Genomic DNA, 27,214 nt, shown 5'->3' with positions numbered 1-27,214 from the left:
ATCTATAAAATGAGGGTGAGAACAGATGACCTCTGAATTCCCTTCTAGCTTTAATTGAACACTTATGAGCTAACATTTTACTTACAGCTATGGCGAATCGCTGAATATCTTCTTCTTCACACTCTTGAATGACTTTATTCAGTCTATGGTTGTCGTGGGATTCTCCATCAGTCACGATCACCATGACTTTTTTAACCCCATTTCGGGCACCCCTGGCTTTAGTGAAGGCCTCTTTCCTGAAAAATACATGTAAGACAAATTAGATTCCACCCCCAAGATTATGTAAAAACTTCTAGGCAATATGTGAAAACAATACATTGTGCTAGGTAGCTCCTAGCATTGGAGCCAAGAGCAACAGCAGCACCCACTAGTCATACTGGGTAGCATGATGACCACTATTTGTAGCATTTTCTGATTTATTCCAGATGGCAGAAGGTTGCCATTTTGCTTAATCACCACATGTTCTCACATACCAAAGCCAGAGGAGACTTTGTGCTCCTGGAGATATCAAAGGGAAGGTGGGTCCCTAGCTCACCATAAGACTTAGAAGAGATTAGTTCTCCACACCCACTCTCTTCTTTGTAAACACCCTTCTCCCCTTCCCTTGGGAATGTAGTTTTTTTCCATATCAGCAGACTTCTTCCTCTCTCCTTTTGGCAGAAGCATCTGCTTTGTTTCTCACCTTCCTTCACCCTCTACTCTGATGTTCACAGAACAGGCTCACCAATTTGACCTCTGTGGCAGAGCTGAGATGAGGAGGAGAAACAAGAGAGGAGAAAATTTGTTTAGCCCCAGACAGCCTCCCCTTATAGCAGTTCTTGAATGTAAACATGGGGTAAGGTGAAAAATAAATTAGATGTTAAGAAAAGGAAAAGAAATATTTTAAATTTTAGATGTATCCCAACTTTGGCTTGATAATTTGTTTATTAATATTTTCTAAGAATATTCAGTTTATAGTTTTTTTAAATGGCTTTAAATGGAAAGATAAAGTGAAACAGACTTTGGGATGATGACTGTTGTAAAGAATTATTAGTGTGATCTAGGACACAGATTGTTGGGGGATGGGTCAAGAGACAAGAAAGAGAAACCAAGGTAGAAATATGCACAGGAAGAAAAAGAAATTTCAATTGAATTTAGCAAAGATTTATTGAATATCTGCAATGTGTGTTTGTTGCATATTGGGGGAAGGTGTGCATCTATTTGCATGAGTGTGTCCATTCCTGTTTCACTTCTTTCTCTTGTCCTTCTCTTTGAAGACTGGGGAATGAAGAGGACATCTTAGATACAACTTAGATACAATTGCATCTATGTGTGCTTATACATATATTTTCAAACTTTGGGATACAGATATAACTATCCACAGAATGAATGGCTCTCCAGGATATGACCTTAAATGGAAAGATGAATCATTTATACCTTGGTGTACAATGATGCCCTTTTTTGTACCACTCCCACTTCCAAAAAAGCACCTAAGATGACTATGTATACCTATTTCCACTTTCATCAGAGGTAGGTTTTTGTGATTTCTATTTCTCATATGCTTAAAAGTCAAGAATTCTTAAAGAAAGATCAAGTTGCTTTTTAAAAGGTCTAAAAATTTAACTTTTTAACCTGAGAAATGTGGTGTCAGATTCAAATAGAGATATTCTTAGAAAGTCACAAACTAGCATTATCTGTGTTGTATTGTATTTTTTTTGTTAAACATTTCCAAATTACATTTTAATCTAGTTTTTGCCTTACTCCAGAGTTTTGCAGACCACTTAAAGCATGCCAATGTATTATTACTGAGAGGGGAGGGTAAGGGCAGGTAGGTGGCACAGTGGATAGAGAACCAGATCTGTATAATTAGGAAGTCTTGACTTTAAATCAAATCTTAATAGGTATGTGGCCCTGGACGAGTCACAATTTCTGTTTGCCTCAATTTCCTAATCTGAAAATGAGGAAAATAAAAGCATCTACCTCCCAGAGAGGAACAAATAAGATAATAATTGTAAAGTGCTCAATACAGTGCTTGGCACATAATAAATGCTATGTAAATGCTAGTTCTTATTATTACAGTGAATGGAGTATTGGATTAGGAGTCAGGAAAAGTGTAGGTTCAACTTTTACCTCTGACATAAGCTATATGAACATGGGTCAAAATCCCTAATATTTTCTGATCAATAAATTGGAACTAATGAGATGATACCTGGAGTACCTACTTAACCAGATGGTGATGATGTGTATATAGGACTGTGAAAACTCTAAACTCTAAAATATTCTATGACTGGTGCATCTGCCCTGGAATCAGGAAGATATGAGTTCAAATACAGCCTCAGACAATGAACACATGCTATCTGTGCGACCCTGGGCAAGTCACTTAATCCCAATCGTCTCACAAAAATAATTAATTAATAAAAATAAAGTTCTCTATGAAATCAGTTATTGTTAATTTCAATTCCTTAAAAGTATATCCTTCCTTGATAGAGTCCTCTCAGATAATGAGAGGTTAAGGAAGCTTCCCCAAAGAAACATAGCTAACATGTTTCCAGATCAAGATCTATTCACCATACTGTACTAGCTTCCTGCTTATTGAAAAATACCAGTGCTTTCTATTTCACTGTAAGAATGGAATAGAATTGAATTCATAAGAGCAAAGGGATAGAAAAGTGTTCCTGCTATATTTCCTTATATTAAATTTTATAGCACTCAAATCAGAATTAGCCTTACTTACAGGCAGAATAGGGATGTATGTATGTATGTATGTATGTATGGTTTTGTTTTGAAGGCCTTTCCTTTTCTCAATATATCTTCTCCACTTAGATGCAGTAGCATCTATGCCTAAAATTTCACCTTTAGAGATTCATGAGATAAGAAGCACAGTGGATAGAATACTGCGTCTGGCGTCTGGCCTCAGAGACTTCCTAGCTGTATGACTTGGGTTCTAATCACTTTTGTCTGACTCAGTTTCCTCATTTGTAAAATGGGGATAATATCTATTTCTCTGGATTGTTGAGAAAATAAAATGAGATACTTGTAAAGCATTTGGCACAGTGCCTGGCACATAGTAGGTACTTAATACATATTTATTCCCATCTCCTTTCACTGCTCTCTTCTTATAGTGACACCTGGTGAAGGATGGAAGAAAGGGGTGGATGGATGGGGGGGAAGAACAAACATTTATTAAGTGCATGTACTTTATAAATATCTCACACAAGGTACAGAAAAAATGAAGCAGGGTATATAAATCACAGAGCATGTACATCAATGTTGTGTATAGGGCTATGCCAGAGGGAAAGAAATAGGAGAAAACAATGAAGAGAGGGGGAAAAAAGAGGAAACTTTTTTTCTACATCCACTCAAAGAATATTTCTGTAGTTCCCTCTATGATATTCAGAGATAACTTCTGGACCCTAGTATTCAAAGAGATATTTATCAATGGATATTGATAATATCAGCCACATTGCTTTTGGTGTGTTTCAGAGATGGAGAATCATTAAGTGACTGCACTCAGAAAAGTCCTGGATCCCCTAGACCCAAAGCTTTCACATCTAATTTCATTGAATCTTCTTCTCTTATTTAAAATATTTAAGAAACACACTCATAGAAGGATGTGTATTCTTCCTGTACTCTTTCTTGGTTTCCCAAATTATTGCTCCAGTGGGCAGCTGTTTGTGAAATGAGAGATCCCATCTGTAAGTGATTCTTTTCTTCTGTGGCTTATGGAACTGATACCATATACTAGCCTAAAACTCATGGGTCTAACAATTACATGTGCTGTTTTGGATTTTTGACTTTTGAAGAATTTTCTCAGTCAGAAGGATTGATTTGTATGAAATTTTTTTCACCGGACTAACATGCTGAGCTTGGCAGCCAAGAAAATCCCAAGCAATACAAGTAATCCTTTCAAAATCACCAACAGATTGAAAGGGATTACAAGAAAGATATCTAACAGCATTTTATATTTTGTGGTTCTGTTTTCCCTTCCTTTTGACATGCTTACAAGTTTGGGTTTTGGTTAAAAGCATCAACATTGTAGACAGATCTGAATGAGGCAGGAAAAAAGAACATCCTATAAATGACAAGAATGTGGTCATTTTTTTTTCAGGTAATGAAGGAAAATCACTGAGATAGTGAAAAAGCTAGGACTTTTGTAACTTAAAAGGGAATAGTGAGTTGTAAATAATATGGTACTGATAATCACCAGATTTTGATTCCAATTCCACTTTTGACTAGAAGGGTGACTAGCTGTTAGTCATCCTTCCTTGGTCCTAATTTTCTCCATCTTTAATATTTGAAGATTAAAACAGATCATTTCTAAGGTCTCTTCCAGCTCTAAAATTCTAAAAAATATTCTAAGCCTTTGAAACACTCTTTTTGGAGAAGGGGGAGAAAATAAAGAGGATGAAAAAATGTTTTGTCAATTGTTTAACTTTTTCCCTTTTTATGTTTTGCATTTAAAGCAACATATTTAAAAATCTTTATATGAGAACAAATTAGAATAAGATGAAATTTAATTGATTCCATAGAGGCATCTATCCACAAATTTTAAACATTGAAACATTTAAATAATTTTAAACATTGAAAAAAAATTCAGAATAAAAAATTAATCCCTTTTAATTAAATCTGCTGGTTAACAGGCCAGTAGCCTTTCCCTCAGTTTCATTATCTGTAAAAAAGAGAGAGAGAGAGATGTTGGACTATATGGCTAACAACATTCTTTCTACCTCCAAATCCATCATCTTATGATTATAATAATTAATAACTTCAGAGCCTTTAAAATTATTTAATTTATTATTAAAGTGTCCAGGGTCGCACAGATAGCATGTGTTCATTGTCTGATGTATTTGATGTTAAGATACCATTACAACCAGTTAACTATGAACTAAGAAACAAAAGGAAGAATTCCCTAAATTATATACCTTGGAGAGATTTCTAATTTGTTGAGTCATTTTTGATGTACATACCTTGCTGTATCTATTCCCAGAGCTGTCATTGTTTGGCGGCCTTGCCTCTGCTCTATCTGGTTAGCTGCAAGGAGCACTTCTTCAGTTGTTGTATATTTATTGAGATTAAATTCATGGGTCACATTTTCACTATACTGTACAATTCCAACCTAAAAAAGCAATCCACTATTAGATAAATAATCCATACAATGGAAATGTCAATTTCAATTTTCCTCAATCTAAGCAAATAGCATCAATGTAAGAATTAGCAATTTTTCAGATAGATTTTTGAGAATCAGTTGGTTTTTCTATTATTATCAATATCTGTCTGTTAATGTAGTTTGTTTGTCTTTCATTTTCAAAGAGAACCAATAATACCACAAGGGTGATGTCTTAACTTACTCATGAATTAAATTTAAGTAAGACAGAGTTATCAAATTCATCAGCTTCATTCTCTTTTTGAGAGACATTGAAGTCCAGTGGAAGGACAAAAGTCAAGATGTCTAATAATGGCCCAGGATGAAATGAGGATCCATGCAGTATGTATCAGTAGTCTGAAGACATAACTTAGTAGTGCTGGCTATGGGTCATATTTTCAAAGCTTATTACATTTATGTTTGATTTTCTTTTTGTGTCATTCCCCCTATTTACAGCATATCCTCTTTGTATAAATTCCAAGTTTCAGATTTCTGAATCCTCTTCCTGATTGTGCTTGTCAACTAAAAAGTAATCTAAAGATTAGCTGATTTGCAATTATGACATGCCTACTTTCCTCTTCTTTCCAGCAGTTCCTTTCTCATGTCTTATTCTATTATGTACATATATACTTATATCTGTGATGTTCCTTGACAACCTCAATAAGCACTTTTATTGTTTTTTAGTCATAGTTGACTACATGATCCCATTTGGGTATTTTCTTGGCAAAGATATTGCAGTAGACATTTCATTCTGCAGCTCATTTTATAGGTGAGGAACTTAGGTAAAGAGGGTTAAGTTATTTGTTCAGGGTCACATAACTAGCAAGTGTCATATTTGAACTCAGAAAGATGAATTTTTTTGGATTTCAGACCTATTGGTCTCTCTAGTGAGCCACCTAGTTGCCCTTAATGACACTACTCATCTTAAAATGGGCACAACAATGTATTTACCAAAGGAATGAATGGAGGCCCTTCACGTTTGGATGGAGGAGATATTTGGGGACAGAGGAGCTTTTCTGGTTCTTTCAAATCATACTAGTTTGATGATTTTTTTTTCTTCTCTTCACTGGTCATCATTAACAGAACAACTTTTGGCATGAAAATTTCCATGCTGAGATGCTCTCTAGTTTCTTGCTGCTCTTGAAAAATTATACAATATTTTTTCTCTTGTATTTTGTCTCTTTTTAGCATATTTCAAGACCCAAATCCCTGTACTATGAATTTAAGGTTCAATTTCTTTGGCTAATGTGGTTCTCTGGACAATTAGCACTACTTTTCTAAGTAACTCTGAGTAAGATTTTTTTCCTGTAAGCACACAGCTTTCAGTAAGATACACTTTTTATCTATTGCTTTTGTTCAACTTTTCCCACTGAAGATATCACCCTCATATTCATTGAGGCTTCTAAAAATTAACTTCATATTCAATAGACTCTCTCCAAATTATATCTAATACTTTCTCTCTCTTCCAATTCATCCTATATATTACTTCAAAATTAATATTTCTATAACACTGAGTTCATGATGACACTTTTCTTCAATACTTTACTGATTATATGACATAATTCAAGATCCTCAATGTCTGGTTACATTCTACCTATTCCACTCTGTCTTCTACTGTTCCTCAGCTCTGGTCTTGCCAGGGAAATTTCTTAACACTATCTCCAAATTATATACTTTATTCACTTTCTGTCTCCTTCCTCTCTTCAAATCATATTCACCTTTCAATGTTCATCTCAAATATCACTTTCTTGAGGACTCCTCTCATACTGATACAACGGATACAAGATACAATTATTCAAATTTGCCATTCCCCCAAGATAGGTTCTTATTAATATTTACTCTGGCATTCTTTTTTATTTTTTAATTCAATGAGTGAATTGATGGATGAATATACATATATATATTTAAGAATTAAACCTACAACCAAATCCTGCAATTTTTACTTTATTATGTTGCTGTTGCTAATATTCTATAGTTGTTTTCATGTGTAGAGAGACAAATACACAGAATGTTCTCGTTTCCCTATAAGCTCCTTAAAGTAAAGAACAATATATTTCACTCTTTTCCATATGTTCCGCCTTTCTCTGGAAGGGAGCTGAGAAATAGGGTAGATGATATCATTGTTCTTTTGTAGTTCCCTGATCCTATACTTAGAGGCAGCTGGCAGCTCAGTAAATAGAGCAGTGGGCCAGGAGTCAGGAAGACTTGAGTTCAAATCTAGCCTTAGATACTTTCTAGCTGTGTGAACAGTCACTTAACCTTTGCCTGTCAAAATGGATCCACTGGAAATGGACATGGCAAACTGCAACAAAAAATTCCATAATTGGAGAAATAGAAATGTTGAACACAAGAAAAAAAATTTTAACAGCAGAGATAGAGAAATAAAACTGGAAAAAAAAAGCCCAGAAATAAGGGAATGTGAGAAAATAAGAAGAGTGGGAAATAGAAAATTCCCTGGTGAATGGCATATAGTCTCCAAGCCTGAATAATTATTATATTTGCTGTTGCCTTTGGCACAAATAGGGAAAAGGCCTGCTTTGGTTCTTCTCCAAGAAGAGGGGACCAAAGATTAATTTTCAGTCTAGGGAAAGGGTCAGATCACAAAACCAAGAAACAAAAATAAAAAATCAGACTGTCGGCTACATGAAGAAAGTAGTCTATTTCTAGAGATGGAGGAAGGAAAATGCTGCACTCATGAGAGGAGTGGACTATCTCTGTTGAAGATCAGCTTAACTTAAATTAACAAAAGGAATAGGGAGATAATTCTGAAATTCTGCCCAGAATTTAAATTATCTATGACCACACAGTTATCATCTGCTACAAACTGTAGAGGAATAGGAATAAGGAACCTTAGGAAAGATCATCAAATTTGAAACCACTGATGAGAATCCTGAAATAACATGATTGAATTATTACCTTGTAGTGATTATGGCAGAAGTATCACACACAAGTGCTGGATTTCCATTCAAATGCATTATACTACACTACTATCAAATGCCAAGCTTCTAGCAGTTTGGTAACAAACATACTCAACACTGGGTACCCGTTCCCTTCTCTAGAGAGCTTATTATGTTCAAGTCACTATGATATCTTGTAAAATAGGAAACTAGGAAGGCCTGGTACATTGCCTGGTCCTCACTGAAGAAAAATGCCTGAGGAGAGAGAAGGTTGCCCAGACTAGTCACTGCTTCAGGCTTTGAAACAATGAATCAGGTTCAGTACTCAAAATGCCTGAAGGAAAAGATTGTAAAAATGTGTGGTTAAAATGGAGATAAATAATTTTCCTAAAAATTAATTAATTTCTCTCTTTTAACTTAGCCTTGGTTTAAAATCATGCTACAATTTTGATGGATCATGGTACAAACAATATACACAATGTTCCATTAGTGTATTTCACTTTTATAACAAGTCTCACAATTTACTGTTGTTATTTAGGGTAATGTACTCTTATTTGCCATATTTATATCCTTCTCATTTATTATTAAAAGCAATGTAATGTTTAGGTATTGAGGATCAATAAGGCCTCCATAACATTTATACTGTCATATCTTTTATTGCAGGCTCAAAGTGGTTCTCAGGTTTACTTTATAGGTGCTTTTTTGAAGGCAGTTTTATGGCTTTTTCTCCATCTTGTGCAAAAGCTGGTTTGTTGATATTCCTCGATGACAATTATAGGAATGTAACTAGGACACTAAAACAAACTTTAATTTAAAAAAACAAAATACAGAAACTTAGAATTGATATTGTCATTAGTGATGTGATTTTTAGTTTCCATGTAGATAGCACTGTAAGCTTTAGTTTTTGTACTTTTGTTTTTCCAAAACAGAAAGCCTGATGCAATTCTATTTAAGCATGTTTCAATTAAAAGAATTCTCCTGGAAATGTTTTTTTCTTGCTGATAATGTCCAACAGCCCTAGGATATTGCAAATAGCAGGCTTTTAAATTAAATATCTAGGACAGCATAGAAAATGTGCATCACTGGATTTAATCCTCCAACAAATCTTAAGTTATCATCTAAGGCAGTCAGGAGTCACTGTAATCCTCCCATGGCCAATAAGATCAAAAACATGTTGGACACAGGCAAATAAAATACTGCCAAGGAAACAGAAAACATCTCCTTGATCACATATTATACAAGTGAAATATGATATGAACAGATTAAAAAAAAAAGAAAACTGAAAGCTCAAAGATAGTCAAGTGAAACAATAAGAGTCTCTTTGAAAAATTAAATTGTTTCAAACCAGAAAGACAACATTGTAGTCGAATATGATAAAGGTTTTAAACAATGACAAAGGAAGTACCTAATGTGAAGATGGCCTTGTTCACTAATTCCTGGAAGACCAAAAGTGCTTGCAAATATTCCTAAAGGATATTGAATTTGTATGGATTCTTTCAGAAACAACACAATTTTTGTGTAATGGGTGGCAAGCTCTCACAATAGCATACCAAATGGTCAAGAGAGGTAACTAGAAATTTTGGTCCCTGAAACAAAACAGGTTTTATGAGAGGAAGGTAAGAATTGGCAACATTCCACCATAGTCAAGTGCAGGACCCTTCTCTTGGTATGATATCATTCATCTTATGCAGATACTCTCCCTCCCATATACTTTAAGGTGCTAGAGCAGTTCAGGTAAGGAAGTAGGAGTAGTTACTAGTGTGTGATGCTATTACAATGGAGGATTCAAAAACAAAGCAATGAACCAGAAGACTAGAACAAAGAAAAGTGTGCTCCATCGATGTCTTCCTCCCAATGGCAAAATTCTGTCACCTTACCCTAGTTTTGGATTTGATTAATTTATTCACTCAGCAAACTAATCCAACATTTAACTAATAAACATTGAGCATTTGTTTAGATAGATGATAGCTATATAACCACTGAAAACCAGATTTCCAGTTAAGCCTGGAATATTTTCAGTGAAATCCTAATGCAAGCCTGAGACTTTGAGGAATTTCTCTTTGGGTGAGAATGAGTTCTCTCTCTTAAGAGAGACAGGCTGGAAATCAAAGACATACTAAGGAACTGGTTTTCCCAACATGTCTACAAGAATCTTTGTCTTTCTCCTCTCAAGTCATTCTTAGAGAATCCAGAGTCACAGATGTTTCTCTTTTGAAATAAGATAAAGAATGTTTCTCCTTTCAAAGCTCTTGTGCCAACTCTGCTCCTCATACAGATAGGGATGTATTTATTGCTAAGACAAGTTAAGAGCACTGAGATTATTTTTTTTTGGAAGTTGAGAAAACAGAAGATAGCTATACTTGAAAACCTGCTATTAGATCTTAGTACATTTTCCATTTATTTAAAGGATTCTTCATCCTTCAAGATCTAAGTGAAGCCTCCCTTACATTCCTCTCTTCCTTCTATAAATTATTTAAATACTAAAGCTTTCATTAATTTTTTTTCTCTCATCACCTCACATGTGCTGACTTTTAACTCTCTGACTAGATTATAAGCTTTTTTAGGGCAGATAGGTTATCTGGGGTTTAGCACAATTCTGAATATAACAAGTGTTCATAAGCAGGGGAGATTGAGTATTGCTATTTCTTTAATTTACCTTTATTTCAGTGCCAAAGATGAGTATTCACCCACAACTATTATTGATTTCATGAATTCTTTAGTGATGATGCATTAGTTTTTATAATATTGAATATTGTCTTTGTGACGCATTTATTAAAGGTGAATATTTAGATGTGATTGCTTTGTAAAGCTAGGACTGGAATTTTTTAGCAAAATATCTAGGAACCATGATTTAATGTTTCTTCATTTTCAAAAATTATTTTCTCCTATCCTGCAATATGACGATTTACTTTTTTTTGAGTCAATGGAATTGAATGGACCCTCACTTCATCCATAGGAAGAAACATTCCCTTTTTACTTCTGTCTCTATATATTGTATACTGATTATCAGATTTTAGAATTACATGAGCATATATAAGTATATTCAAAACCTATACAAGCAGATGCAAGATAATCTTAGAGGAGGAGAATGCAGTAGCAGCTAGGAGGACCAAGCAAGGATTTATGCAGAAAATGGTCCTTGCATTGAATCATGAAGGAAGTCAGGGGTTCTAAGATGAGATATGAGTAGGAAGTACATTCCAGAAATGGGGAATAGACAATGTAAACACATAAAGTTGGGAGATGGAGTGAAGATCAATATCAAGAAGACTTATGAACCACATAGTTAAGAGTTTATATTTGATCATAAAAGTAGTGGGGGAGTTCCTGGAGTTACTGAACAGAGAGTGATATGGCCAGGCTTGTGCTTTAGAAAAATCACTTTGGCAATCTGGGGAAAATGAATTAGATTGGAGAGAGAATTGAGGCAAGTAGAACACTTAGGAGGCTATATAATAATATAGGATAGGGTGATGAGGGTGATAGGATGAAGAGGATAGGGTGATAAGATTGTGGCTAGGTAAATACAGAGAAAAAATCAATCAATCCATAGGCATTTGTCAAGTACCTATTATGTGCTACTGTGCTATAACCATTGAGGATACAAATATAACCTCTGCCCTCAAGGAGCTCAATCTAAAAAATGAGACAATATTGCCTGCATTTTTTATTTCCTTCACAGGTTAATTGTACACTATCAAAGGCTGATTCTTTTTGGTAAAATAACTGTTTGACATCCAACCATTTGACATTCAGAGCAATTTGGAACTATGCTCAAAAAATTATCAAACTGTGCATACCCTTTGATCCAGCAGTGTCTCTACTGGGATTATACTCCAAAGAGATACTAAAGAAGGGAAAGGGACTTGTATATGCCAAAATGTTTGTGGCAGCCCTATTTGTAGTGGTAGAAGCTGGAAAATGAATGGATGCCCATCAATTGGAGAATGGTTGAGTAAATTGTGGTATATGAACATTATGGAATATTATTTCTGTATATTTAAATGACCAGCAGGATGAATACAGAGAGGACTGGAGAGACTTACATGAACTGAGGCTAAGTGAAATGAGCAGAACCAGGAGATCATTATATACCTCAACAGCGATACTGTGAGGATGTATTCTGATGGAAGTGGATCGCTTCGATAAAGAGAGCTAATTCAGTTTCAATTGATCAAGGATGGACAGAAGCAGCTACACTCAAAGAAAGAACACTGGGAAATGAATATAAACTGCTTGCATTTTTGTTTTTCTTCCCAGATTATTTATACCTTCTGAATTCAATTCTCCCTGTGCAACAAGAAAACTGTTCGGTTCTGCACACATATATTGTATCTAGGATATACTGTAACCTATTCAACATGTAAAGGACTGCTTTCCATCTGGGGGAGGGGGTGGAGGGAGGGAGGGGAAAAATCGGAACAGAAGTGAATGCAAGGGATAATGCTGCAAAAAATTACCCTGGCATGAGTTCTATCAATAAAAAGTTATTTAAAAAAAAGAAATTACTATTCTTTGGGAAAGTTTGACGAAAAGGGAATCAAAAGAGGGTAAGTTACAAGCCAACATTCTATTTTAATGCTGTGAAATCTGTGAATAAAATTAGATGCTGGAACAAATTGATATCAAGAAAAAAAATAACTGTTTGGACATGTATACATACATTGTATTCAACTTATACTTTAACATATTTAACATGTATTGGTCAATCTGCCATTTTGGGGAGGGGGTTGGGGGAAGGAGGGGAAAAATGGAACAAAAGGTTTTGCAATTGAAAAATTACCCATGCATATATCTTGTAAATAAAAAGCTATAAAATAAATTTAAAAAATGAGACAATATTAAAATAATTATGTACAAATAAGATAGGATGCAAAAAAAGATAACAGAGGAAAGTCATTGGCATTAAGGGAAAATGGAAAAAAAATTCTATAGAAGATGGGATTTTAGTTGGGAAGTGAAGGGAACTCAGGACGTGGACATGAGAAAGGAGAATAATTTAGGTGGGGGCTGGGAGAGGGACAGTAAGTGAAAAGGCCTGGAGTCCAGAAATAAAATGGTTTGTTCAAGGAGCATCAAGGAAGCTAGTGTCATCATGTCACTGGATTACAGAGTACATGGAGGAAATAAAGTGTAATAAAACTGGAAAGTAAGAAGGGACTAAATTATAAAAGGTTTAAAATGACAGGGAATTTTATATTTGATTCTGGAGGTAATAGGAATCCTCCAAAGTTTATCAAATGGGAGTGGGGGTGGGTGACATGGTTAGATTTGGTTTTAAGAAGATTAATTTCTTTCTCTATGGAGACTGAAGTGGAAAGATCAACCAGCAACTATTGCAGTCTAGGAATGAGGTGATGAGGTCTTTATCAGAGAGTGTCAGTGTCAGAGAATAAAAGGCGGCATATATGAAAATGCTATGAAGGTGAAATCAACAGGACTTGGCAACCAACTATAGGTGGAGGATGAATGAGGAATTGTAGATAATGCACAGATTGTGAGCCTAGGTGATTAGAAGGATGGTAGTGCTCTCAACAGTAATAAAGCAGTCTGAAAGAGAGGAAAGTTTGGACCAGGGAAGATAATAAATTCAGTTTTAGATATGTTGAATTTAAAATGCTTATGGGATTTTGAGAAGTCCCCTAGGCAATTAGAGATGTAAGATTGGAGGTAGGGAAAGAGATTAGGGCTGAATAATATCTAATTTCTCAAATTTTAGAATTATTGCTTAGAGATGATAATCAAAACTATGGGACCAGATCAGATCACTAAGTGAAATCATATAGAATGAGTATAGAGCCTATACTAAAGGAGACTTTAGTAGTCATGACCAAGCAAAGGAGAATGAAAAGGAGCAGTCAGACAAAGAGGAAAACAAGCATACAGCAAGGTTATGGAAAGCTTGAGAGAAAAGAATTCTAAGAGGTTGATTGATAGGATTAAAGGCTGAAAAAGAGTTCAAGATGTATAATGTTTTTTAAGTCATTTAATTTGGCTGGTAAGAAGTCACTGGTAACCTTGGAGAGAACAGTTTTAGTTGAATGAGTTAGGAAGTGAGACTGGACAGTTAAAAAAAAGAGAGAGAGGAAAAAGTAGAAGGGAATCCATTACAAAGAGCTTTCTCTAGGAGTTTAGCCACAAAAGGGAGAAGAGATAAAGGATGATAGTAGGAAAGGATATATCAAATGAAGGTTTTTTTGAGGATAGGGGAAGATACTAATGATAAAATAGAAAGTAGGGATGATGGTGGGGGATAATCTGCTGAGGAAAACATAATAATGTGATCACATGTGCATGTAGTGGGGTTGTCTTGGTAAGAAGGTCACCTTTTTATGCAGGAGGGGGGGAAGAAGAGATAGTGACAAAAAGCTTCTAGATGATATGAAGCAAAGGAGAGAAGAAGAAAAAGGTTCTTGATAAATGGCCTTAATTTTTTTTTTCCCCAGAAAACTATGAGGCAAAAATCTCAGCTGAGAATTCAAGGGAAGGAAGACTGGGGAAGTTTTAAGAAGGAATGAAAAGGTTTAGTGGATTTCCTGAGGAGTGAGTTAATTAGGAAGTTAATTAGGGAGACAGAAAATGACATTTGTGAGAGATGTTATGCAGATAGAAATGATAAGATTTGACAACTGGTTAGAAAGGTAAGGAGAGGAGAATTTGAGGAAGACAATGAAATTGCAAATTTTGAAGATTAGGAGAGTAGTGGTCTCAACAGAACCAGAATATTCATAAACGAGGTTTTGAAGATCAGATAATAACTTTCATTTTGGTTCTATTGAATTTATGGTGCTTTCTGAATGTCCAGATTAAACTATTCAAGTAAATGCCAAAGGTAGATTTGTGACCCAGGTCCGCTACAATTTGCCTTTCTCCTATTCCTCAGTGGCATTTCTTCATATTGTCCATTTTTCCAGTGACTAAGCATTTTTCCTTGTCTTTCAGTTTCCGGAATAACATTATTTAACTTGATACCTTACTTGTTGGGAACTTACTTGTTCATAGAATAAGAAAATCACAAAATTTCAGAATTGTTAGAAGGAATCTTAATAGACATATTAGGACATGTCTTATTCAGATAGACTGAAAAAATCCTCACTGTACCACATTTAATAAATGGACTCAGTGAAGGGAATATCATTGATTCATCAGAGTTTCGTGCTATTAGAAACTTGTCTGTTCATCCATCTTTATCAATATCATGGTATCAAATGACATTCCATTGTCTCCTATATGAATTGAAAGTAGGATGGAGTTAGTCCTGACTCCTAATACAAACACTTTCTTCAAATTTTGGCCCTAAACAATTGCATCAGAAAATTCCTACATCTTCCCTGAAGTCACATAACTGGATTGTAGTAGTAGTTTTCTATTTGCTAATGTGGGATTGATTTAAATCTTATCTCAGAATTTGAAATGAAGATAGAAAATATGATATCTCCTCCAATTTTTAGTGATGAGATGAACAGAACTGAAGACTCTAGAATGTGTCTTTATTAAAAGAGTAATAGTAAAGTTTAAATATCATAGGTCTTCTTAGCTTGCTTCCTCACTGAATCTCCTTAGGTTTCATTGATCTCATCTATTAGATTGAGGGGGTGACATGGCCTCTAAGATGTCTTGTAGCTCTAAATCCATGATTCTATGAATGCAGATATTTTTAGAAACCTTTTATAAATTGGGCACTAAAGATATAAAAGAGATGAAGATCACTCTGAGCATTTTCCCTAAGATTACTGCCAACTTGTGGGCAGTATGTCTCTGACTCTTTCATTAAAAATACTATACTTCAAACCCGTTAGCAACCACTGAGATCAAAATGGTTGTCAACACAAACAAGTAGGCAGTTTTCTTGGAAAGAGGCACTCGGCCTACATGAAAGAAAAGTATGCCCTTAACAATTATGCTCATTTTTGTATCTTTTTTCACTTAGGGGATGTGTACTTCCAAATTTCCTGTGAATAAATTTCTTTTCTGAAGCACAGAAGGAAGATGAATTAGAATATTTGTTATTATTCTACTTCATCTATTTTTAAAATGAAAGCAAAAATATATTTTGTAGAACTGTTTGTTTCTGCACACATATATTGTAATTAGGATATACTATAACATATTTAACATGTATAAGACTGCCTGCCATCTAGGGGAGGGGATGGGGGGACGGAGGGGAAAAATTGGAACAGAAGTAAGTGCAAGGGATAATGTTGTAAAAAATTACCTATGCATATGTACTGTCAATAAAAAGTTATAATTATTAAAAAAAGAATATATTTTGTAAAAGTAAGGATTTAGAGAATAATGAGTCAGGTTCTTCAAATCATTTATCAAGGAAGGAGTTTTAAAAACCATTCCTTGATGAAAATTAAAAGGAAATATCTACCATTTGTTAAAGGCAGGCTTGAATGGGGTCTGTCTCTAATTTTTGAGATTCATTATTGAGGTAAAAAGAGGCATCCATTGATAGGTAATCCTATAGTTAACAAAATGAAGTTTACTTAGTCAAAGCATAGAAAGGATTTTCAACAAGGCTATTCCAGCATTTAGCTATAATAGACAGCCCAGTCTGGTTTTTGGAGGAGGGAGGCCATGTTGATTTCCAAAATCTTGAGAAATTGGACAATTCTAAAAGGCCCAAACTTCATGTTGATTGATCTTTGTCTGTCTCCAGGTAAGCAATTCCTGTGGATAGCTTTGTCACTTTTAATGGGAAAAGGGGTGAGGGAGGTGGAGTAAAAAGGGGAAAATGATCCTATCATACCGTCATTCAAAGAAAATCATTTCCTTTTACAGTAAAACTACAAACATGTATTTCTTGGATTATAGCTCTATTGCTGAAAGGGCCCTTCCTATTCAGTGCCCTCATAATGAAGAAAATGGGACCAATAGAAGCTGAATAGCAAGAGGCTGAGACAAAACTTTGCTTTTTTAGGTTTCCTGATTCCATCGTCCCTATAATATATCAATCAATTAATCAATTAAAATTTATTAAGGGTCTATTATGTGCCAGGCACTGTACTAAACATCAGAAAAATAAAAAGAAGCAGAAAGTCCCTAGCCTCAAAGAGCTTATAATGGGGGAGACAACATGCAAATAAATAATAAATTGATACATAGGTAGCTAGATAAATAAATAAATACATATCTATATCTCTATTTATCTATCTATCTATATAAAGCAAGGATAAAATAGGATAAATAAGAGACAATTAACTGAGGGAAGGCACTAGAATTAAGAGGGTTTGGGGAAGTGTTCCTGTAAATGGTGGGATTTTAGTTAGGACTTAGAAAAAGCCAGGGATGTCAGAAATCAGAGCAGAAGAGGGAGAAAATTCCAGGCCTGGGGGACAATCAGAGAGCTGAGAGGTAGATTATATTGTTAATGGAACAGTCAGGAAATCAGGGTCACTAGATGAAGAGTATATGGCAGGGAGTAAGTTGTAAGAAGATTTGAAAGGTAGGAAATGGCTTGATTATGAAAGGCTTTGAAGGCCAAATGGAGCATTTTATATTCGATCCTAGAGGCAAGAGAGAGTCCTAGTGTTTATTCAGTAGGGGTGTGACATGATAGGACCTGTGCTTTAGGAAAATCACATTAGTGGCAGAATGGAAGATGGATTGGAATGGAGAGACCATATGTTTATAAGTGATCTGAAATCTTATTGGTAATCTGAGGTCCTGCCAAAGGGGAAGGGGCTGATCACATGGATTCTTGCCACAAGAAGTAGGGGGTGTTCATTAAGCCTGAGTCATCGTTTCCAGACACTGAACTTTTTATATAATGAAGTTTGTAGAAAGGGCGTCTTAGTTGGCGACAGAGCCCAGAACAAAGCAGTAGCAGCAGCCAAGCGATTAATTTTATGGAAGGGGAAAAAAGAAAATACTTTCCCCTCAGCATTTCAGGCAGGCATTATGACCTCTAGAAAATGAATTGGGAGAATGAAGCTCATTAGTCAATTATTTGTACATTTTCCTCTGATCATTGCTTTGGTAGAAGAGTATAACTTTATTTTTCTTCTTCATATTCTAAACAGTCTAATACTATAATGCAAAGAGTACTGAATTTAACCAGAGAAATTTGAATTCTAACTCCAGGGCTGCTGCTGCTAATTACCAATGTCAATTACCTAAATCATTTACCCTTTGTCTTTATTAGGGGGTTGAACAAGGTGATTTTTAAGACTCTGTCTAGCCCTAACATTCTATGGTTCTCTTGAAATCACCAAATAAATCACATTTTTTTATTCCTTTTTTTTTCTTTTGAACTACAGCATGGAAAATAAAAATCACATAAGAAGTAATTCCTGTACCTTAAAGATATCTGAAAAATGCAATTGAATAAATGAATTAGTGATTTCAACAATTTATGGAAGTCCCAAATGAGGAAATTCTCCCCAAGAATGCATATTAGTTACTACTTGGCAACTTGAAGTTTTAAAAAGTTTCCTAAAGCAGTGAGTGATTAGTTAAGTGCTTAGTTCAGTATCATATAGCCTATACATGAATTCAGTTCTTCCTGCTTTCAAGGCCAGTTCTTCTACCTCTCTAGCCATCATTTCATACTGATTCTCATTTTTACATATCAGCAATATATCAGATATAGAACAGTTTTTATTTTTTCCTCATAAGTATGCAAAATAAGGAAAGGATTCACAAGAGTGTCAGAACATACAAGATAGCCATGAACCCCCTTCTTTTTTTTTCCAGGATTTTTTAAAAATAACTTTTTATTGACAGAACCCATGCCAGGGTAATTTTTTACAACATTATCCCTTGCACTCACTTCTGTTCCAATTTTTCCCCTCTCTCCCTCCACCCCCTCCCCCAGATGGCAAGTAGTCCTATACATGTTAAATAGGATCCTGGAGATATCCTATTTATATCATAGATGCAATATATGTGTGCAGAACCAAACAGTTCTCTTGTTGCGCAGGAAGAGTTAGATTCAGAAGGTAAAAATAATCCAGGAAGAAAAATAAAAATGCAAGCAGTTTATATTCATTTCCCAGTGTTCTTTCTTTGGGTGTAGCTGCTTCTGTCCATCCTTGATCAATTGAAACTGAATTAGATCTCTTTATTGAAGAGATCCACTTCCATCAGAATACATCCTCACAGTATCGCTGTTGAGGTATATAATGATCTCCTGGTTCTGCTCATTTCACTTAGCATCAGTTCATGTAAGTCTCTCCATGCCTCTCTGTATTCATCCTGCTGGTCATTTCTTACAGAACAATAATATTCCATAACGTTCATATACCACAATTTACTCAACCATTCTCCAATTGATGGGCATCCATTCATTTTCCAGCTTCTAGCCACTACAAACAGGGCTGCCACAAACATTTTGGCACATACAGGTCCCTTTCCTTTTTTTAGTATCTCTTTGGGGTATAAGCCCAGTAGAAACACTGCTGGATCAAAGATTATGCACAGTTTGATAACTTTTTGAGCATAGTTCCAAATAGCTTTCCAGAATGGCTGGATATGTTCACAATTCCACCAATAATGTACATGAACCCCCTTCTTAAAGGAGAAGCTCATCAGTCTTAGCTTGAGAGATCAATAATAATTATAAGATTACTCTGTCCTTGAGGGATTCCCTTTATTTGTAAGTTGCTTCAGATGCTTGCACTTTAGTCATCTATCCTGTCTTCCTCCTATTAAATTGTGTTTTCCCAAATCCAAAATGTTAATTCTAGGGTACAAATCCAATATGTCAGACATTTACTGGGAATTTGATAAATTAAAAATGAAGGAAAACTAACCCTAATGTCTAAAGTAAAGTTTACCAAAATTTTAAAGTACATGTAGATTTTGCCTTCTTTAGGAGCCAAAAGGGCGATCTGCTGAGAAATGGAAGCTTTTGGGATAAAAATGCTCTGAACTATGACTTTCTGCAATTTAACCCTGGAGTAGGTTACTACTTAAGGGGGAAAAATAATTAAAATAAGGAAAAACAGATTTTTTGCAGCAATATCCTGTATTTCATTACCCTTTCATTTATGCAACATGAGAAAGGAAACCACAATGTAAATATAGTGCTCTGGGGAGACCATATCACAGTTTCTAGGCACATTGAAACAGCTATTGTGAGCAGGGATGGCCAAGTTTATATTAAAACTTGCTATTAAATGATAGATTCTCCACATCTATGAAGGATGTTCCTCATTGTCTTTGAAAATGGTAGCTTGTGAATTGACAAGATGATAATACAAAATAAAGTAAATGGTGAAGGAGGTATGGAATGAAAAATATACAAATACAATTTTGAATTTTTTGAACTGATACAAAAAATCTGAAAAACAATTTAGAATTATATGAACAAACATACATAATTCCCCTTCCCCCCCCGCAATTGACTAAAATGTTTATAACCTTTGACTCAGAGATCCCAGTGCATCTACCCCAATTGAAAGAAAAATTACAAACCTACCAAAATATTCTTATTACTTTTTTTGTGGCAGCAAAGAATTGTAAACAAAGCAGATGCCCATTAATTGGATAATGGCTAAATAATTGTAGCATATGAATAATATGGAACATTACTGTGCTATAAGAAATAATAATTATGGAGAATTCATAGAAGTAAGAGAAGATATAGGATCTGATGCAGATTAAAGTATGCAGAATCAGGAGAGCAAAATGCACTATGTTTACAACAACACAAATGTAAAAAACAACAATAAAACAAAGTTGAATGTTGCATAATTAGAATGACCAAAGTTAGCCCTAGAGAAGAGGAGAAAAAAATGTTCCTCTGTCCTTTTTTTGAAGAGGAAGGGGATTAAAATTCCTTCTTCCTTCTTCCTTCTTCCTCTTCCTCTTCCTCTTCCTCTTCCTCTTCCTCTTCCTCTTCCTCTTCCTCTTCTTCTTCTTCTTCTTCTTCTTCTTCTTCTTCTTCTTCTTCTTCTTCTCCTTCTTCTTCTTCTTTTTTTTGCTGAGGCAATTGGGGCTAAATGATTTGCCCAGGGTCACACAGATAGGAAGTGTTAAGTGTCCAAGGTCAGATTTGAACTCAGACTTCAGACTGGTGCTCTACCTACTGCACCATCTAGCTGCCTCTTATTTTTCTTTTCTACTTATAAAGGCCAGTTTGGAGTGGAGAAGGGAAAAATGTTCACAAATGAAAGTTATATAAAAGCAAAAGATATCAACAAAACTTTTAAATGGTGGCTCATGCAACATTTTCTGCTTAAAAAGCTTTTAAAAAAGAACACACTTCTAGTTACTCCACCTTTTTTAGGAATGAGTACAGACAGATGGATTATAAACTCATTTCTGATATTTCGCTTCATTAATGAACACATTTCAATTGTTTGCTTTTTTTTTTTTTGATTCAAAAAAATAAGAACAAAAATTCAGAATTCCCTTACCTGTGTTTGTTTGGGACCAATGTCCATTTTCCCAAGTAAACTATTTAAAAAATCTATTACACTTGTCCAAGGGTAAATACTGTTTGAACCATCCAGCACTATGACAATGTCCAGTTGGGTACTGCATCCTACAATACAAAAAGGCAAATTGGCAACCATGGACTCTGCAGTTATCCTTTTTTTTTTTTTTTTTTTTATAAACAACTGAAATACTTTCTGAAAGACTCATTAAAAAATCAGTTTTTAACTAATATGAAATATTAGTAGCAATCAATAAAATTACTTTTGGTATCTTGTCAATGAAAAACATCTCTCCACAACCTTCTCCTCATGTTGTAGAATTGCTCTTACTGAAAAATTTTCAATGAGTTTTTTAAAAGACGGTTGTGAATTTCTCTTTTTACTTTATTTTTCTGAATATGTGACTTCTTTATTTAAAGAGATTTCTGTTGTTGGAATAAGAATGACTTGACATTTTTTCAATGGGGTGCTTCATGTCTTTCTAAAAATTGTTTACACTAAGATCAATTCTCCAAATAGCACCAACGTTTGGTTTTATACCAGCAAAGCAAACATTGACCTAAATTGGAAATGCTAGTAGCTGAGATAAATGCTTCATGCTTTTGGCATGTATCCGTGTATATATTTCCTCATTCATTGCTGACTACTTTTCAAACACACAAAAATATTCCAAGGGTATTCATACCTTGAACAGATGGTGCAATGGAGTTCACAACCTGAAATTTGGAATCCACATCTGAACAGATGCCAGTTGTATAATGTGAATGTCCACATCTGTAAGCATACAAAGGCCCACAAGCCTTGAAAAGAAAGAAAGAAGTAATAAGATTTACAATGATAAATTTCCTAAGGTTGTTAAAAATACTGCTCTTTAGTTTCTTACCAGAAATCCGCCTTTTGGGTTAGTGACTAAAGTGGATCCAAACGTCATGTTCTCCTTTACTTCCGTGACATTTGGAATAGATGTATAAACTAAAAATAAAAGAAAAATATGAAATGGCAGAAACAGAATGAAATGTCTTTAACTCAAAATAATCTAGTCCTTGCATTTTGGGGCACGGTGCGGGGTGGGGGAGGAGAGGAAGGCCAAGTACTCTTCAAATTACTATTAGGAATAAAATGAAGCAGTTAAAGTTGAAAAACTGGCTTAGGTCCCAGAATCTTTGTCTGGGTCACTGTCTCAAATAGTTTAACTGAACTGAAAAAAAAAAAAAAAGTACAGAAATAGCAAAGCAATGAGAGTGTGGGACTGCTGCCTCTCGCACAGTTTTGCAAATAGAAACATACAATATTTGGCTTCAAATGAAATATTTATACATAGATATATAAAGTAGCTTTGTATGCTTCTCTACATTTTCAGGAATGTGTCAAAAATTTCTAACAAAATATGTGCTAAAATCGGGTGGGAAACCAGTATGGGAAACTCAATTGCAAAGTTCTTTTATCTCTATGTAAATATCCTGGTGAATATAGTTGGGCTTACTAAGGAAATTGTGGGACAGGATTAGAGTAGTAGTCATGAAATTCTAGTGAAAGAAATGCAATGCTTAGGACATACTTGATATAAATGTTTTAGACTCAAGTTGGTTCCAAAATATCAGATCACTTAGGACTGACTAACACCATATCAGCCATCAGAACAGAAACAGACCTTTCCATGGGCATGAACTATACCAGTTCCCATCATGGTGACACTAGGATGAGCAGGATTTAGAAGGAGATACTGCTACTGACAAATTAATCTATACCTCTCACAAGGGCAAATGAAGTATCCTTGTTGCCAGTTTTCAGACTGACATTCTGAAATGTCTGATCAGTGGTCTGATATCCCGACATGAAATTTGGATTCCTGGATGGTTTGTTTCTTACCCTAGAAAACCTAGATGTTTTCCTAACCCAAGGGATTAGGTTTTCCCTGATGTTCTAAACAACCAGTCTGTTTTAGCCTTCAATTAGTCATGGAATGGCCCTGAACTCCCAGAGATCCTTTGGCTTGGGGATGACCCAGGGTCAGACAAGATCTCATAGGACCATGTCACACTGGAGACAGTGACTCTTGGCCCTTTCCGTTATTGGGGAAAAGTGGTATATTTCATTGTGCTTGTTGCGTCACTGAATAATTCCAATTTGATGTTCCATTCCCCTAAGGTTTCAAAGGAAATTCTATTTCGAAACTTCTTCAAACTTTAGTGAACCAAAAAATTCTATTTTAGTGTCAGTAGTGCAACTCTTTAGGAGCTATCAGTGAACCTTACTCTTGTATTAGTACATATTATGATACTATTTGAAATTTCTAAGAGATACAAAGATGTATATATGTAATATATATATGTATGTACATGTCAATTTATATACATATTTGTGTGTGTGTGTGAGAGAGAAAGAGAGAGAGAGTGAGAGAGAGAGAAAGAGAGAGTGAAAGAGACAGCGAGAGAGAGAGAGAAAGAGAAAGACAGAGAGAGAGAGAGAGAGAGAGAGAGAGAGAGAGAGAGAGAGAGAGAGAGAGAGAGAGAGAGAGAATCTGTCAATAAGCACCTACCATACGCCAAGCACTGTGCCAAGTGCTGGGAATACAAAAAAAGTTAAAAAAAAAAAAAACCTAGTCACTACTCTCAAGGAACTCATAGTCTAAAGGAGATAACATGAAAACCACAATGTACAAATAAGATACATTCGAGATAATAAAGGACAATATAATGATCAGATAGAAGGTACTTGTAGAAAGGGGGATCAGGAAAAGCTTTTAGTAGAAGATAGGATTTTAGCAGGGACTTGAAGGAAGCAAGGGAAGCTAAAAGGTGGAAATAAGGGCAGAGAGAGTTCCAAGCTTGGGGAATAGTTAATGAAAGTATGCAGAATCTGGAGATGGAGTGTCTTGTTCAAGGAGGCCACTGTCACTTGATTATAGAACACATAGATGGGTAGAAGGTAGAGGAAGTAAGGTGTTAGAAGACTGGAAAGGCAGGGGATAGGGGAAGATTATGAAGGCTTTGGATGACAAACAGAAGATTGCATATTTGATCCTAGAGTTATATATACATATATATATGTAAATGTACATATAATATACATAATATATATCATATAATTTATATATATATATATGTTTTTGTCAATATTTGTTAATATAATATAAAATATGGAAAAAATTCAAATTTTGGATGGATCATTTGTTGAGCTGGTCTTCTTCCTTTCCTAAACCCTGGACTACTACAAATATTTTTTGCTTTGAATGAGAGAATAGGAATTGGTTGGGGGTGGGAGGAGGGACTATTTCATGCTACTCCTGAGAAATTCCAAGAACCATTTGGATGAAGGAGGAAGTTACAGCTGTCCCTACATAACTGTATACTTTTTACACAGTATATTAATACATTGCATTATAACTCCCAGATTGTCTTGAGTTGTTTACATTTTATAGCACAAATATGCATGTCAAAGCAGTGGAGTTAGGATCTAGGGCTTTAAAATGTTCTTTCATTCACTAAAAATTACTCTCCATATTAGATGTTCCAGATTCATTTTCTGAGTGCCCCACGTGCATTGTAAGAATAAATTCACTCTTTTACCTTACCTGGAAGATCCAATTTTATACACGGTAATGATTCTCCTCGCCCTACTGGACATTTATAAACATCACCAGTTCTGTTCTTGGGTTGGCCAACCAGTGGAGAACCAATGAGCACCCTGGAAATTAAATGATATGAATCAGTATTTCAAGTAATAAAAAATCCCTTATTTTAGCTAGTTTATATCAACAACAACCAAATTGTTCCCTACAGACAAGTTCAAGTCTATGATTAGTGTTATAAAGACATCTAATTAAGGCAGAGCATATTCTCTTTCCACTGTCTCCTTCCCCCAACCTCGTCCTCCCCCCACCCCCAAAAGGCAATTGGGGTTAAGTGCTTTTCCCAGGGTTACACAGCTAGGAAGTGTTAAGTGTCTGAAGTCAAATTTGAACTCAGGTCCTCCTGATTTCAGGGCCGGGGCTCTATCCACTGTACCACCTAGCTGCCCCAGAGCATAGTCTCTTAAAAGAAAAAAAAAATGACTTAGAATACCTCCCACACAAAAAAAAAAAATCCACTCCAAATCTCCACAAACATCAAAAGATAAATGATAAAATATATAAAAGTGAATAAAAACCATATTTTTCCTACATTAGGAGTTAGTATACTTATTATTTTCACTTCCAGTATTCAATCAGATAATGTGTTTGAGTCTCAGATACTCAAATAAGTAAATACTCAAAAAGAGTCCCAAGAATGACATCTAAGATAATAAGTTAATCAAACAGTAAACAAGGAACCATAGTAAACAGGACAATGTACTTAGTATTTAGAATTTATAGTATTTATGAGTAGGTTCTGCACATGTGGAATTTAAAACTTCATGAGTAAAGCAAGAAATACAAATAGCGTGACCAGTATAAATGTATGATTGGTGATTGCTTATCTTTCTTCATTTGAAAACTAAATATTTCTATTCTTTGACAATTTATTTATTAGGTAATTTCTTTCTCAGATATTTGTATCAATTTCCTGTATATTTTGAATGTCCGGCCATTGCTACAAAGAACTGTTTCTGTTCTGAATTAGTTTTACTGCTAGCAAAGCTTTTTAAAATTTTTTTAAAATTTTTTTTATAATTGAAAATCTCAATTTATTTTTTTATGGATACCTCTTCCTTATTTTGGTTAAGAATTCTCCCCCTAGTTATAGTTGTAAAAGAAATCTCCTTCCATTTACTTCTAATTTGTTTATGATATAAACTTTTCTACTTAGGTCATGTATTCATTTCCAGATGACTTAAAAAATGAATGGCTAGATTTAAGATTACTGTGGTATATGGTGTAGGTTGTATATTGGCCTACATCTGATTTCTGACATTCTATTTTCTAGTTTTCCCATAGTTGAAGAACTATTCATCCTAATCGTGTCCTTGGATTTGCTGACATTATCCTGCAATGTTTGGTTGCTTTCAGACCTTGTATATTTTATTGCTTAGTGGATCAACCCTCCTAATTTTTAAATTGATACAAATAGTTTCAATTTCTACAATATGGAATAATGTGAGATTTCATATTATTGGGTTCTATTAACTTGTACTTTTTTCATGATTTCCCTTAATATTTTAAAACTTTTATTAATAGATATAAATTTTGTTATAAATTTATGTGATATGTTACATGTATTATATAATATGTTATAATATCATATTATACATGTATGTATATAAAATAAATATTATATATTTGTTATAAATAACCTCTTGGTCATTTGATTGATAAGGCATCAAATCTGCAAAGTAATTTACAGGATATAGTCATTTTTCTTTGTAACAAAGAGATCTATCCTCATCTGTGGCTCAAAGGCAGGCAAAATAGTTCTCTAGACTCTTCTTACTTGTCCCTTCTCCAAGGGAGACTTTTCCTTCAGGAAGTTGGAACCAAAAGCTACTCTGCTCTCCTTAGAGAGATGGGATGCTGCCATGTGTGCACATTCATATACAACACATATGTATATACATATATGCATGTATATAATACAGTATGTAGATGTATTATGTATTTTATATGTGTGTGTGTGTGTATTGTGCCTTTAAATATTGATCTTCTAGATTATATAATCTAAATTCTGATAACTATCATTTTGGCAGAGTAAGGGGACCCCAGACTCTATATCCAAGGTCAGTCCCAGAATGAACACACATAACACTTAGCAAAGTAACTCATTTATTTAAATTGTAGGAAAACAGAAATCAGAGAAGTTATACATAGGAGAATACATATAAGACAATAAAGT

General features: G+C 34.8%; 1 protein-coding gene across 1 annotated transcript in view; it reads right to left on the bottom strand.

Moving 5' to 3' along the window:
• ITGA1 (integrin subunit alpha 1) overlaps positions 1 to 27,214 on the bottom strand; it is a 190,376-nt gene that overhangs the window by 83,745 nt on the left and 79,417 nt on the right. The window contains exons 3-8 of the mRNA XM_051990626.1: positions 24,982 to 25,094; positions 22,291 to 22,379; positions 22,093 to 22,207; positions 21,387 to 21,514; positions 4,947 to 5,095; positions 86 to 236 (exon numbers count right to left, since the gene is read on the bottom strand). Coding sequence (XP_051846586.1) covers positions 86 to 236; positions 4,947 to 5,095; positions 21,387 to 21,514; positions 22,093 to 22,207; positions 22,291 to 22,379; positions 24,982 to 25,094 — 745 coding nt within the window. The remainder of the gene's footprint in view (positions 1 to 85; positions 237 to 4,946; positions 5,096 to 21,386; positions 21,515 to 22,092; positions 22,208 to 22,290; positions 22,380 to 24,981; positions 25,095 to 27,214) is intronic.

This window comes from Antechinus flavipes, chromosome 1, assembly GCF_016432865.1.
Source record: "Antechinus flavipes isolate AdamAnt ecotype Samford, QLD, Australia chromosome 1, AdamAnt_v2, whole genome shotgun sequence".
NCBI lineage: Eukaryota > Metazoa > Chordata > Mammalia > Dasyuromorphia > Dasyuridae > Antechinus > Antechinus flavipes.
The sequence above is the reverse complement of the archived record's forward strand: the minus strand, read 5'-3'. Positions and strand labels throughout refer to the sequence as shown.